The sequence below is a fragment of the Drosophila busckii genome, chromosome 2L (genome assembly GCF_011750605.1).
Source record: "Drosophila busckii strain San Diego stock center, stock number 13000-0081.31 chromosome 2L, ASM1175060v1, whole genome shotgun sequence".
In the NCBI taxonomy this organism is placed as follows: Eukaryota; Metazoa; Arthropoda; class Insecta; order Diptera; family Drosophilidae; genus Drosophila; species Drosophila busckii.
The window spans coordinates 9,081,560-9,095,688 of NC_046604.1; the positions used below are offsets into that span (position 1 = coordinate 9,081,560).

The 14,129-nt window shown below is 38.3% G+C and overlaps 3 protein-coding genes across 5 annotated transcripts; 1 reads left to right on the forward strand and 2 right to left on the reverse strand.

Moving 5' to 3' along the window:
• Positions 1–1,911: 1,911 nt before the first annotated feature.
• Positions 1,912–8,684, reverse strand: LOC108599259 (cytoplasmic protein NCK1). Of its 2 annotated transcripts, XM_017986058.2 has the most exons (5): positions 4,398–4,843; positions 4,111–4,315; positions 3,206–3,551; positions 2,240–2,698; positions 1,912–2,173 (listed from the first exon to the last, which is right to left on the reverse strand). In XM_017986058.2, the coding sequence occupies exons 1-5, from the start codon at positions 4,780–4,782 to the stop codon at positions 1,964–1,966; spliced, it is 1,605 nt and encodes a 534-aa protein (XP_017841547.1). In that variant the 5' UTR covers positions 4,783–4,843; the 3' UTR covers positions 1,912–1,963. The 2 variants fall into 2 exon arrangements, with proteins under 2 accessions (XP_017841547.1, XP_033149736.1); XM_033293845.1 differs by lacking the exons at positions 4,111–4,315; positions 4,398–4,843 and adding an exon at positions 8,197–8,684.
• A 453-nt stretch (positions 8,685–9,137) lies between these two features.
• LOC108608171 (RCC1-like G exchanging factor-like protein) lies at positions 9,138–10,885 on the forward strand. The gene is made up of 2 exons (XM_017999428.2): positions 9,138–9,293; positions 9,350–10,885. The coding sequence occupies exons 1-2, from the start codon at positions 9,194–9,196 to the stop codon at positions 10,615–10,617; spliced, it is 1,368 nt and encodes a 455-aa protein (XP_017854917.2). The 5' UTR covers positions 9,138–9,193; the 3' UTR covers positions 10,618–10,885.
• Positions 10,886–11,017: 132 nt separating this feature from the next.
• LOC108608172 (integral membrane protein 2B) lies at positions 11,018–13,951 on the reverse strand. 2 transcript variants are annotated; one of them, XM_033293857.1, is made up of 3 exons: positions 13,682–13,951; positions 11,526–12,222; positions 11,018–11,458 (listed from the first exon to the last, which is right to left on the reverse strand). In XM_033293857.1, the coding sequence occupies exons 1-3, from the start codon at positions 13,790–13,792 to the stop codon at positions 11,310–11,312; spliced, it is 957 nt and encodes a 318-aa protein (XP_033149748.1). In that variant the 5' UTR covers positions 13,793–13,951; the 3' UTR covers positions 11,018–11,309. The 2 variants fall into 2 exon arrangements, with proteins under 2 accessions (XP_033149748.1, XP_017854919.2); XM_017999430.2 differs by having other exon boundaries at positions 11,516–12,222; positions 13,682–13,947.
• Positions 13,952–14,129: the final 178 nt, after the last annotated feature.

The following is a 14,129-nucleotide window of genomic DNA, read 5'->3' on the forward strand; positions in this document are numbered from 1 at the left end:
ATGCTAAAATTATACTGAGCTTACAGCTCAACTTTCTGCATAACTTTGATGAATATTCATTGAACTCTTAAAACCGCAAAGCTTTAAATTATCGAAAAAAAAATATATAAAGTTTTTATTAAATAACAGCCAAATGTTATTTGGCGAGCGTTTACTGTTTATGCATTCATTCATGATTTAATACCTAAACAAGTCCAAGTAAGAAGCAACAATTTTCCATTTTTAGCCTTAACATTTAAAGCGTTATTCAAAAGCCTTAAAGATTATTTATAACAAAAAAAAAGAAAACAATAAAAATCGAAGACAAGCAAAACAAACTTGTGTTTTTTCTTATTGTGCGCTGAAGTAAAACTGCAATTGTTTATAATTTATTTGATGTATTTTTATTCACTTCCGTTTCGATATAATTTCTAGTTTGTTCTCATTTGTATTTGTTTTTAGTACTAGCTGTGTTTAGCATTTGTTTAAATTACTATAAATTATTTAAACTTTATATTTAATTGTTTTTTGTATATATTTAAAAATTCGCATATGAAATAAAGTCAGAATTCATTTTAAACCTTATGGATCGACCAGCTATAGCGCCCAGTTACTACGATCAGATCAATTTGCGGCTTCTACTGCTGCTGCTGCTTACACTTTTCTTTAAGCTAAATAGTACAAAATAAACAATAAACAAATCAAATAGCCAAAATGCGGCAAACAAAAATATAATAGTAATTAATAAAACAAAATTAAAGCTGGAATCGCTGCGGCGGCTGCTTGCTACTTTTATAACCTTTATATATAAATAAGTAATGAATTAAATATTAATTAAGTTGTAATATGAAAAGTGTGCTTAGTTAGCATTGCAACTTTAACTGTACAGTATGTATGGCTTATATGCGTACGTAATTCATATATGTATAATATATAGGGGCCCCATTATAGGTTCACTCTCTTTCGATCTCGATCTCGATCTCGCAGTATTACGTACTGAGATTATTTTTATATTTAAGCGGCTAGCACAAGTTTTGCTCTTTTAGATATTCGTGGTATACTTTAGATTATTTGTTGTTGTTGTATTTAGTCAATAATTGATTTGTTTTAACAAAAAAAAATTATTGTTGTGTTTAGTATTTAGGGCAGTTGAAGCAGTTGACATAACTTATGCTAGTGTGTGTGTGTAATTAAATCAAACAGTTTTTCATTCTTAGCTCAAGCTTTAAAATTTCGCTATGCGCTGCCTAGACATTTGTCATACATATATATAAATGGTATATAATGTTTGGAGTAGGGGCAAGTGGACGAGCCACTTGCTTACATATTTACATACACAAAAGTTTCGGGTATGATTTTGGCATATATGTAGTATATTAAAAGCGCTTGAGGCATATACATACATATACATATACTATATAGAATTTGTTGCATTGTTGCACACGCATTGCATTTAATAGACGAGACACAGCTACTGATATTATATAGTTTGGGTGTCGCTATCGTGACTACAATGTGTTTTTTTATATTGTATTTTGTATGTGCATATTCATTCGTATTGGAGTTACGTTTATATGTTAAAGGATAGCTTGTTGACATCTAGAATTGATTTGAATTATTCATTTGCTGCTGCTCTATGCAATCTTTAGTTAGTTTACAAAAATAGTTGAATCAAAGTGTAAGCTAGCCAATGTTTTAATTAAGCATTAATTAATCATATATGTATGTGTATATAATTTATATAAAAGTACAAAAAGTCTGCTGTTGTCTTATTTCATTTCATTTCATTGTTTTTTTTGTTTCTGGACACACAAAGTTTATGAATTCAATATCAACTGAAACACATTTAGTAGCCGCCGATATATATCTTTGCAACTCTTGCTGTACTCGTGTATGTATGTAATATATATTTATATATATATATATGTGGTATATTACGTTTAATATTATACGGCTAATTTGCAACTTCAACCCGGACGACAATTTACGTGCCGTTTGCCTTGGGCAGCGATCGCACCAAATATAATTTTTCGCCCTGTTTGTTGGTGTAAATTGGCGCTCTTTGGTAGTGATCGACCAGCTGGTCCAGCGAATGGAATTTACGTTGTCCAATGCAGTACATATTCTGCTCCACATGCACACGAAAATGTTTATTACGTCCCGGCGCTTTCAACGAAACTGAATAATCGCCCATCTGTTCAGAGAGAGAGAGAAAAGTATGAAAAGTTGCTCTGCAGCTGAATTTTAATTTCAATCTTACGTTAGTCTCACTGTCTCTGATGAGAAAATCTCCATCGTGTCCATGACCATTGAGTACCGTATCGCATTGGCTGCGTGTTATGGCGCCGTAGTACCAAGTCTTGCCCGCTAGATTGGGCCGCTCCATGGGCTGTGAGGATTGGCCGGTCTTGTTGTTGCCCTCATTGCGGCGATCCATGGAGTCAGCATTGTTGGCAGCATTGCCGCCACCGCCGCCACCGCCGCCGCCGTTGCTTGAGTTGTTGCCATTGCCAGCGTTGCTGGTGTTGCGATACGGTGTGGCCAAGTAATCGTTCAACTCTTGTAGGTAATTGCGTGGAACTAAACCGACTTGACCCTGATTGTTGCGTGCCTTATACCAGTCCGGATCAGAGGCAGGCCGATCGACAATTTCCAGACGATCGCCCTTCTCGAACGACAGCTCCTGATCGTTGTTGGATGTAAAGCTGTATAAAGCAACCTGCAAGATAAAAAATTGTTTTAGAACTCACTCATAATAATCTAAGCATTATACCTAACCTTAAATTAAATTATAATTTGATATATCACTTTACCTTATTTTTATTGAAATAAATTTGAAACTATTTATCATCCATATTTTTCTAATTCATTGAATTATATAGAATTATACTATATCTTTTTAATTTATTTTAAATATTTATAGTTTAAACTGTTAGTTAGTGTTTACATAAATAAATTGGATATGCTATGCATATTATATTTTTATTAATTGAAATAAAATTGAGTTCTATATATTTATCAAGTCTACATTTGACAAAATATTTTTTAATATTCATGCTAGTTTCACTTTTGAACTAATTTTAAAATTCAGTTTATTTAAACTTTAAGATTTAAGCTTAAGATCCATTAAGATCAATTCGCTAGAATCTGTCTCATATCTATATCTCTTAATATTTTCCAATATATTTTGAAACTTTAGTTTATAGTAGTTCCTCTTGGAACTTACCACAATGTCGAGCACATTTTCCGCCATGGCATAGGTGTGTATCTCGCCATCATTATCACAATCTTCGGTTGTGTAGTTGCTGGGGAACCAGCCGACCGCATTGCCGCTCTGGCCACGCCACCAGCCATCGTTGGACTTCTCCAAGATGAGAATGCGCGTGCCTTTGGTCAGCGATAGTTCGTCGGGCTGCTGAGCCTGATAGTTGTACTTGACGATGGCAGTGCCAATGGCCTCAGTGGGATCCGGTGGCAAGCGGCGCGACATGGTTGGACTCTCGATTTGTCTGGAAGGCGAACAATTGGGCAAAGTCTTCGAGCCGGAGCCCTTTTTAACCTTCTTCTTGATGCTACAATAGACATGTAAAGAGATTTAAGCAGTTTAGTTAACGTCTTTATATTTAATAAAATATATGTTTTAAACATTGGTTAGGGTTTTGTTTGCTAGTGCTTAGAGTGAGTGATTGTTTGGGGGGGGCACAACAATTGACAGTAGTAGTTCCAGTGGGGTTTGTTGGGTGGGGGGCCGTTGAGTACAATTTGTTTTATGTTTTTATTTTTGAATGTTATTGAAATAAAAATGAAAAACAAGCATAAATGAATTTGTTTTAAGATCAAACAAGCCGAAAAGCAGTTTTATATACAAAAACTAAATAAAAGTGTGGGCAAGTAAGTAAGTTTGTTAAATATACATATATTAGTTGCTTATGGCTGCTGAAATCAGAACAAAAAGAATACTGTAATATAATATATATATAGATATAACTTTTTGCTTTAGTGGGTGATTGATAGGGAGAGATACATGTACTATAAAACATTTAAGCAATCGAAATTCAGTGCACATGTATTTCCCCCCCTTTGAGGGCAAGCATTTGGTTATTGTTTGCTTTCATTAGATGCAACACGCACCTGTCGAAAAGCGATGGCTTTTCCTTTTTCACATAGTTGCTGGGCACATAGCCCGACTGATTGCGACTATTCTGGACACGCCACCAATGCTTGGAATCATCCAGCAATAGATAACGCTCATTTTTACGCAAATCCAACTCCTGTGCCCCCTGAGCTGCATAATCGTATTTGGCTACAACGTAGCAAACATCTTCCTGAGATTTGCCTGCATACAAAAAAAAAAAAAAAAAAGAAAGAAATCAAAGTTTAGTATACAGTTTAGTTGGGGATATAATTCGAGCGCCTACCGTGCTTCATGTTGCCCGCCATTGATTGTGTTGCAGCGTTGTGGGCGAGACTGCAATTTGAGTTGCCGCTGCTGCTGCCGTTGTTATAATCAATCGGCGCTGTGCAGCCGCTGCCAAAGGTCACACTTTTGTGCTGTGCACTGCAGCTGGAGGCGGTGGACAAAGTGCGTTGATGTTGCTGCTGCTGCTGCTGCTGCTGCTGCTGTTGAGATAGCGATGATTGCCTTTGAACAGGTGTGGGTGAGCCAGGTGCCAGTGGTCGATAGTTTTGATGTTGTGGCAGCTGCGGCGGATATTGTGGCACGTTGCTTATTGTGGCCGCTGCTCCAGAGGAATTGTTGCTTTGGGGATTATGGCGCGCGAATCGTGGTGGATATTCCAACATTCCAGTGTGCTGGCTCCTCAAAAGCTTGAGAAGCGCTGAGTTGTTGCTGCAGTTGCAGTTGTTGTGGGCTTGCTAGGGTAGCTGTCATAGCAACGTTCATAGGCGTGGGTGGGGTGTGGACAACTAACAGAACAGGACAGGACATGCTGAGCTGCTGGCGACAAGCGACTTGTCAAATCAATTTCAAATTTTCTGCTCGTGTGTGCACAAATCAAACGTTTACGTATTGGCGGCCAAAATGCAAAAACACAAAGTACATAAAAGAGACGAAAAAAATATATATGTAGCAAATAAGCATAAATTGTAGCATAATTATTAAAAATTATATTTTGAAAGCAGCAAACAAAATGCAAAAAGCAAAGCAAATTGCTTACCAAACTAAAATGTACAAAATATAATTAAGGAGTTGAGTTTAAGTTGACAGATGAGATGAGATGAGTTGAGTGTGGAGTGGAGTAGAGTGGAGTTGAGTTGAGTTAAAACCATTTAATTCATTTCTATAAATATTTGTTGCTTGGCCGCATCGCCTCGCATCGCGCCTTGTGCCTCGCCAGGCGAAAGTTGCCTCAACAGCAATATGGGGGCAGCAGCATTCAGATTGATAACCGTAAATAAATTCAATAAAAAACAAAAAACAACAACACAAAAATAATAAAAACAAGCTGCTGCTGTTGACGACCGCGGCAGCAGCCAGGCCAGCGACACATTTGTGCAATTAATGAATTTTCATTGATTGGGGTGAAAGCGCCGCAGCCAAATCAATACAAATACAAATATATGCCTAAGAACAGTTTGCTCTAAAAACAAATGTATAAAAAAAACTTCAACACACACACACACAGACAAACGCCAGCTGAGATTGAGGCTAAAAACTGGGACTGGCCCAAGCGACCGCACGATGAGTCACAAACGGGACTTGGATTTGTGAATTGTATTGGTCATATACTAAAAGAAAAAGAGGCGCTGACACGACTAATAAATACACTTTGCTAAAATGTTAACTCCAGGTAGAATATGTTTAAGAATTATTTATAAAAAGGAATGTATCGACTGAAAAATTCATCTTGAATTTAGATATTTTTTAATGCATTCATTTTTAAGAATTAACTCAATATCAAAACATTTATTCTGAGCGTAATTCAAATTGAGATTCGAAAAAAATGAATGCATTAAAAAAATTGTTTAGTTGTTGCTTAGAATTTATTCTACTGTTGAGTCGCATAATTTTAAATTTATTTAAACATTTTTATGTTTCTACGGCTTCTAAAAATTTTCTCAATTTTTTAACACTAATAAGCTAAACAAAATATTCACTTCTTAGATCATTTCATATGATTTCTCTCAAGTTGCAATTTCAACTTTTGCACAACTTTGCAGTTTCCACAAACATTACTTGGAATTAATGAGATTTATTTACAACTAAAACTTGTTAGGCGACCTCGCAGACTTTAATTAAATTTCGCTGCACATTACACAATATAATTATAATACCTTTTTAGCAAGGGCATAAAGAAAAGTAGACAAGCAAAATGACAACTAGACAAACAAACAAACAAAAGAAAAAACGTTGTAAAATTGTTGGCTTATGCCTTTGAGCCAAAAGAGAATGTGAGAATTGTTTACGTAAGAAACAGCGGATGCAAAGAAATATATAAATTTATTTAAATAACGTGAACTAGACATGGGCTTAAGGCCTAGAAAGTTCGTTGGCATGTGTCTTGGCTTGGATTGGCTGAAAATCAAAGTCAATGTCAATAGCCCAGAGCCATAAGCAAATGGCTAACAATTAAAAACTCAATAGAGCTTTAGGCTTAAGCCAAGCAAGGTTTGAAGCTGCCACTTCACACAGTTGAAGGTCGTCTAATTAGCCAACCAACAAGTTTGGGCAACGCCTACAATTTAGCTATAAACATTTGTCATCAGTGATAAGAAATTCTTCTTAACTATGCGTGTCTATAAATATAAACATATGACAGAGTTTTGCCAAATGACTTTCCACTTGGCTGCAAGCGAAGTTATGGGGATTCCTAGGGGAATTTGCTTGGCCAGGCAAGGCCACCGCCACCCAATCCTGTATGGGAGTTTGCCTTGGCCATTGAACTATTGCTGCAACTATTTTGTCGCAATTGTAGAAATGTACATAAATATGTTTTGTTGCTGGGCATTGTCTTGTTTACGTTCAGTTTTCAACAACGACGACACGACAGTTCGTCAAAGAGAAATTTAAAGCTCTGCACGTGCTTGCGACGAGCTAGTTTATGAAGCGGAAAGTTGTTTGAGGCAGGCGCAGCAGGGGGTGGCGCGTAAGGTGCGGCAAATGTTAGTGCTCGTTCCGTTGAACGGCCTTAAGACGCAGCAAGCATATCCAAGCTCGAAGGCCCTAAACATGTTTCAAAACAAATTGAAAACAAGCTGTTAAAGATTAGAATTCAGCTAGACAGACTGCTCAAATGCAAGCTAATGCATACAAATTAAATAAAAAATAGAATAAAACTTATGAAATTTATGATTTAATCATTTCAATGCGACACCCACTTCAAAACAAAACAACAAATTCATTTTTAGTGCCCATTTCCAGTGGAAATAGTTCTCCAAGCGATAAGCAAAGCCACTTAAAACATAAATACACTGCTCTCTCTCTCTCTCTCTCTGTCTCTCTAATCGGCAAAAGGGCAGAGCAGAGCCCACAGAGATCTCGGAAGTTGGGCACACATAATCTATTAATGTCAAACAATATACATAAAATGCAACTGGAGTAGGGAGCAGCGAGTCGAGTGCATAACAAGTTGATTTAGAAAGAAATATTCTGCAGCTGGATTTTGAAATTTGTTTGTTGCCGACTGAAGAAAATTAAACAAGGGAGCAGAGGTGTGTGTGTGTGTGTCTGTCTGTCTGTCTTTGTGTGTGTGCGAGTGTGTTTTTTTGTTTGGGAACTGCGCAATGTAGAAAACTGCGCGTTGCTGTTGGGATCGTGGTGGTTGTTTGGCCCATATAGCCAGCGGGCGGTATTGCAGTCATGGTTACCGAAATCAGTAAAGGACTACGACCATACGAACTGTCTGAGAGCGAGCAACGAGTCAAGAGCGAGAAAGTTGGGGGTTGGTTTTGCTTTCGCAGCCACCCACAGATGAGCAGTGAAGAGACGGCAAGGCGACAGGAAACTCTTTTAACACCTAATGAGCACTACGTGTTGTTGTTGTTGTTGTTGTTGTGGTTGTTGATGAGATGTGCGTGGATGAGAGCGAACGAGTCAGGACAGGCGGGGGCGAAAACCAAACATAACAAATGAGAAACGGCGAGCGAGAATTTTTAAGAGAGCGCGCGCAGCTCGTGTGTTTTGTAAGAGAAAGTGAAACACAAAGCAAAGGAGCTGTGCTGCACAGGAGCAGCGCCGTATATTTTGTGTGTACCTACCGGAGACGAAAGTTTTGGCGATGTTGACGACGACGACGTCGACGGCGGCAACTCCTAGCAGCAGCCAAAGGCCCCAGCCCTTTGATTATGCAGCACTCATATAAAATGCACTTTTTATAATTCACTTGCGACAAACAATTTATGTGTGTATTTGTATTTCCTTGAATATTATTTCCAGCCGATAAAATATTGCACTTTATAAACACACGCGTTCACAATAATTTAAATATACATTTCGTACATAAAGTACAACATTATGTGTATATCTCCGTATGTATGTGTGTGTGTTTTATATGCTCAGCCAGTTGCTCGTTTACAATGCGAGCTAAGCATAGACTTTTCACTTGAATTTAATAAAACACCAGCTGCTCAGCACGTTTAGTTACTCCAATTAAGCACTTTGCCACTAATATGTCCCGTTTATTAATTAAAAATTTGCAATTTTACCGGAGCAACTTCCCTGTCGCTCTCTATACAATTCAGTACTTGTGGTTAGTTCACAGTACTCAGTAACTATTGGTTAGTTCACAGTGATTCGTTACTCGTTTGAGGGCCTTGCAACCAGTGCTGCCGGAATTTCCGAATTAAAAATAGCTACATTTGGGGGGAAAAATTTGATAAAAGTTATGTTAAAATTGATTTTAATATTATTCGTCTAAAAAAGTTGGTTAGATATGTACCACTATCAAAACAACCATATATTATTTCGTAGAGTTGGACTGTTAACTCTTTTATGAACTATGAAATATTAATTTAAATTTTAGTGTATTTATGGCATTTATTACATCCAGAACTAATTGTTGCTAAAATTGTGGCTAATATGGCATTTAAAAAAATAAAATTGCAAATTTTTTTAAAAGTTGCTAGAAATAGCACAAAATTGTTAAAGCGACAGTTCTGTTTGCATGTCGCAATGTGAGCAATGTTAGTGGTATGTTAATAACAGCTGTTTATTGAATAATTGTTCTACGTTTGTTTACCTTAATTGTTAAATTAAATGTGGCAAGGATTGAGAGCAACGCCTGCTCGACTGGCGCGGCAGTATACGACGAAAGCAAAGCGGAGTGTACTGTCACAGGATCAGAGTAAAATCAAAGGCAACTAATGTTTAATTCTTAAACCTGCATGTAGCGTTAACGAGTTTGCCTTGCAGATTATGAGCCCAAGGTATCAGGCACACACACCACGCGCGTTTATGTATGGGGTTTTCAAGAGACCGGTGCGCTAGGACTGCAGACGAATGTGAAGAAGGCACAGGAGCGATATACAGAAATGGTGCATCATCCCACGCGGCTGCAGTTCTCGAACAACAATGATATAACCGATGTGACTGCCGGCTATGGATTCACAGCTTACGCCGTAAAGCGCTCAGATGGTGAAACGCTCTTTGGCAGCGGACTCAATACAGACTCACAGCTTGGTTTTCAAGTCAAAGGCAATCCGAAAGATCCAGCCAATCTGGATGTTATCATCTACCCCACAGCCATCAAATTGCCGCGCGTGGCAGGCGAGAGCGATGAGGATATGCAAGTGCGCAGCATGTCGGCGGGCAGAGCACATCTCGTTGTGGTTACACGCAATGGCACAGTCTTTACCATGGGAAACAATTCCTATGGTCAATGTGGACGTGAAATTATAGAGGATGAACGCTATAGCAGCAGCTCCTTAATACATAGAATACCGCAGGCGAGCATCTGCGGGGAAGAGGATGAAATTGTGCATGTGGAGTGTGGACAGGACCATACTATGTTTTTAACAAAACTAGGTCGCGTCTATAGCTGTGGCTGGGGTGCGGATGGGCAGACAGGTCAAGGCCATTACCAAACAGCAGGCGAAATCAAGCTGCTTGCTGGTGACATTCAAAAGGAGCGCATAGTGCGTCTGGCCTGTTCGTCTGACTGTGTTTTAGCATTAAATGAGCACGGCGATGCATTTGGCTGGGGCAACTCTGAGTATGGACAGCTGGATGATTCAGCCGAAGCTGCCACGCAGATAAATACACCTAAAGCACTGACGCTTACCAAGGGCATGGGTCGCATTAAGGATGTAGCTGCTGGCGGTTCCTTTTGCATAGCTCTAAATAGTGAGGGACTGGTCTACACTTGGGGCTTTGGCATACTGGGCTTTGGTCCGTATGTGGAGCAAACCTCGCGCCCACAGCATTTGTTGCCGCCTCTGTTTGGACGCAATGATTTTAGCAATGAGGCTACTGTAGTGTCCATAGGCTGCGGTGTGTTTCATATGGGCGCCATTAATTCGGATGGCGATTTATTTATGTGGGGCAAGAATCGCTTTGGCCACTTGGGCTTGGGCCACAAAAAAGATCAGTTTTTCCCCTTCAAAGCGGCCATAAATGGCAAAGTGCTAAAAGTCGCCTATGGCGTAGATCATACCATAGCTTTATGTAAACCATTTATATAAGAAAAGATAAATATAGTCGTTGTTTAAAGATCACAAATTCTTGTTTTTTTTATACATTTAAATCGTTTAAAGAACATTGATATTAATTTTAATGTTTGTAACTGTTCAATGTAAATAGCGTTTGTATTTTGTATTTGTTTTTTCGATTCCATTTCTATACAATAAATTTTAGCACGGGCATGCATTAGCTAATAGAGTTTGGTTTAAAGAGTATATTATATAAAATATGTACTTGGAATTGTATGCATTGATTTTGAGAGTGTGTGTGGGAGTGGGAGCTAGTTTGCAGATTAATCTGTTCGCTCGTTACATTTACAATGGAGATTATATCCAGCCATAACCATAACCATAATATTCTGTCAACCTGCTCTAGGCTCAACTTGTATTTGTCACAATTTTCGTCAGTTTTAAGGTACAATTCTTAAATGGATCTAAGGTTTATATATCTGTTATTTGTTAACGCTTCGCAACGCTTCCTTAAAAACGTGCGTACGATTGATTTATAAGCGTGTTACTTTTGCAAGCTACAGACTACAAAAAAATGCGAGCCTTACGCCCGCAGTTTCATTGTTACAGTAGATAGAACATATACATACATAAATCAATGCTATATGTTTGTTAATATGTTGTCTTTCTCTTGTTTGTTTGTTTGATAGTATTTAAAATATGTTTTGTGGCTTCTGAATTTGAACTCAAGCGGCCTGGGCAGCCTGAGCAGCCTCCTGTGCCTCGTAGGCCTCCACTTCAGCAATGTTGGCCAGATCGTATTCCACCAAGCCCTTGCCCATGAACTCGGCAAACTTGCCAGCATCCGGTAGAGGATCAGCGGAGCGCTTGGACACTACAAAAATAATGCACAGTTAGTATAAATAACAAGCGTGTTGTAGCTTTGACTTACCGCCCGAAACGAAATTTCTCCATCATGTAGACCTTCATGTCATAGCACTCATTGGCAATGCGCTCTGAGATGAGTGAGAGATCAGTTATGCGTGGCGTCTTGACACGCAGGTTGTGACGCACACGCTCCGTATCAATGTTGTAGTAGCCGGAGGCCATCTTTTGCATGAGATCAACAAAGCTGCTGGGCGGCAATGTAGTATCGCGGTCCAAAGGCATAATGAAGCAACGATTGGTGGTGGTATCTATAATAGCAGATTGGTTCTCTTTGAAGTCATGCATGAAGCGACCGCGACGTCCATCCTTAAAGTCGGGCACATCGACCTTGGCAAAGCTCTCATCATCACTGCCGTCCAGTTCGATTTCTTCCCTGAAGAAATTCTTGTCCACCACCTCATCAAAGCCCACCGCATTGCTGGGAGTACCCTCCAGCAATGTGCGCCAGTTGAGGGTGAAGGCATCATCGTTGCGGGCATAGAAACGTGGCAACTCAACCGAGTTCTCATCGTAGGGAATATCGCAGAGTGCATGATAGCGCATGCTGGCATGATTGGGTGCATAAAGTCTGTAGATTGCCCATCCGCCCAGCACGCCCATTAGCATCACAATTACGGCAATAAGGAATAGCAGAAATGACTTAAGGCAATTGTACTGGGGCCGATTAAAGACCATGGACTCTGTATCCGCATCGCTGTAAGCTACTTTGGGCTGCGGGTTCAAATATACAAAAAAACAGATGTGAGCTTTTAATCAATGAATCAAAATTGTTATTAATGAATTTATAAATAGTTTTAAAGAAAACAAAATAACAGCAAAACAATAACAGCTCTACTTTGTGTTTATTTATAACTTATAACTATCTAAATAAAACTTACAATAAAAAGGAGGAAATTCTGGTAAATTCGAATTCAATATAACTTTCATAAATCTAATTAAGAACAAGTTCTGGATTTAATAAGAACTTCTTATGTTATGGTATAAAAGTCTTAAATTGCAGTATGCTAACAGTAAAATAAAATACATTTTAAAGAAAAATTGCTTTATTCTTAGAATTTTATTTTTGCTTGCATACAATACTGGCTACAATTTCACACTCTTTGTTAATTGATTTCTTATCTAAAAACAACAATAAAATTAAGAAACAAATATACACTGCGCGAATTGTGCCCCCAACTTGTTCATAACAAATTTTTTATTACTCTTATCAATAAACATACAAATTATTGTATACCCCTGTGAACTAATGTATGGTATATAATACTTGGCTGTCTCTTAGTTTTAATTATTTATATACGCTGATATTTGTTGCATTCTTGCTTAACTTGCGAACCTGACGAAGATTATTCTTTATGCTTTGTATTTTCTTTCACATATTGGAGTGTGTATGTATGTGTGTGTTTATCGCTGAATTGCAAAGTCTAAAATTTACAACTGCGAAATGAAGAAAATGAAGCGCTATTTGCACTAGAAGCACACACGTCAACAATATTTTATCGAGCGCAAAATTATTAGTCAGGAAAAATGAATAAACTGCAAGCAAGCGCATGAGCTTTGCATTTCCATTTGCATTTAAAATTAAAAATAAATGTTTACTGATTATAGTTAGTATCGCTTTATATACTATAAATAGTTTCTCTATTGTTGTTACTCATAGGTTTACATTTCCTCCCCTAGAAGCCCTAGCTGTATAAGGTTTCTGGAAATACCAGAACAGATAAAACCCATGTACATGTGTGTAATGCACTCAATTTACAATTTACATGTATGCACACACACACATAGAGAGCAATTTAAATTGGTGTCTGCGTGTGAAGTGGGGCGTGTGTTTGTCAAGGAATGTGGAGCTTGTGCAATGCCAACACATTTGATTGGCCTCAAAACGAGGAATGGGAAAAAAAGAGTGCAAGGACATTGGGAATTTCAGCACGGAAAAATCAATAAATATGCATGCTGCTCAGCGAGAGCGAGAAGCACGGATACAGATACACACAACGTGCATATATTACGCCCCAGCAACCCACACAGTCACACGAAAATAAAACTTGTGGCTCCAAGGGAGGGGTGTTGTTGGACGAAGGACAAAGGATATGTATAACTGTCGCCTAGGACAAGGACAAGGCAAACTGATTGCGCAAAATAACTATATTTTCATTGAAATAACACTTACGCTGATTAGCGAGCCGTGATGCATAATAGCCTCATCGTTTAGGTGCAAGGGCAATGGCACCTTCTCCTGATCTTTGCTCTCTTTGCCCGTTAACTTCGCCAAAATTGTCATGTTGATATTTTTGTTTTATAACGTTTACTGCAATTTATTTTTAAGGTACGTGCAAGCTGTTGTTGCTCTAAGAAATTTTTAGATTAAGGCTCTTTAGCCAGTATGGATGAAAATTCTACACCTGTGCTGTTTACACTTCAATTATATTTTTCACTTTGTTTTGTATGCGCAGTTACGCTTGTCGGATTATCCAGTCGGATAAAATCCCAAGCATCGATACTTCTGTTACTCAAAGCAGTGCTGTCAATTTCAGAGAGAATTAAAATGTCTGATGGGCAAATTTCAATAGACCTATGTTTTAGCCTTAGCACAGTTTGCACTAAAATAATTTTGCATT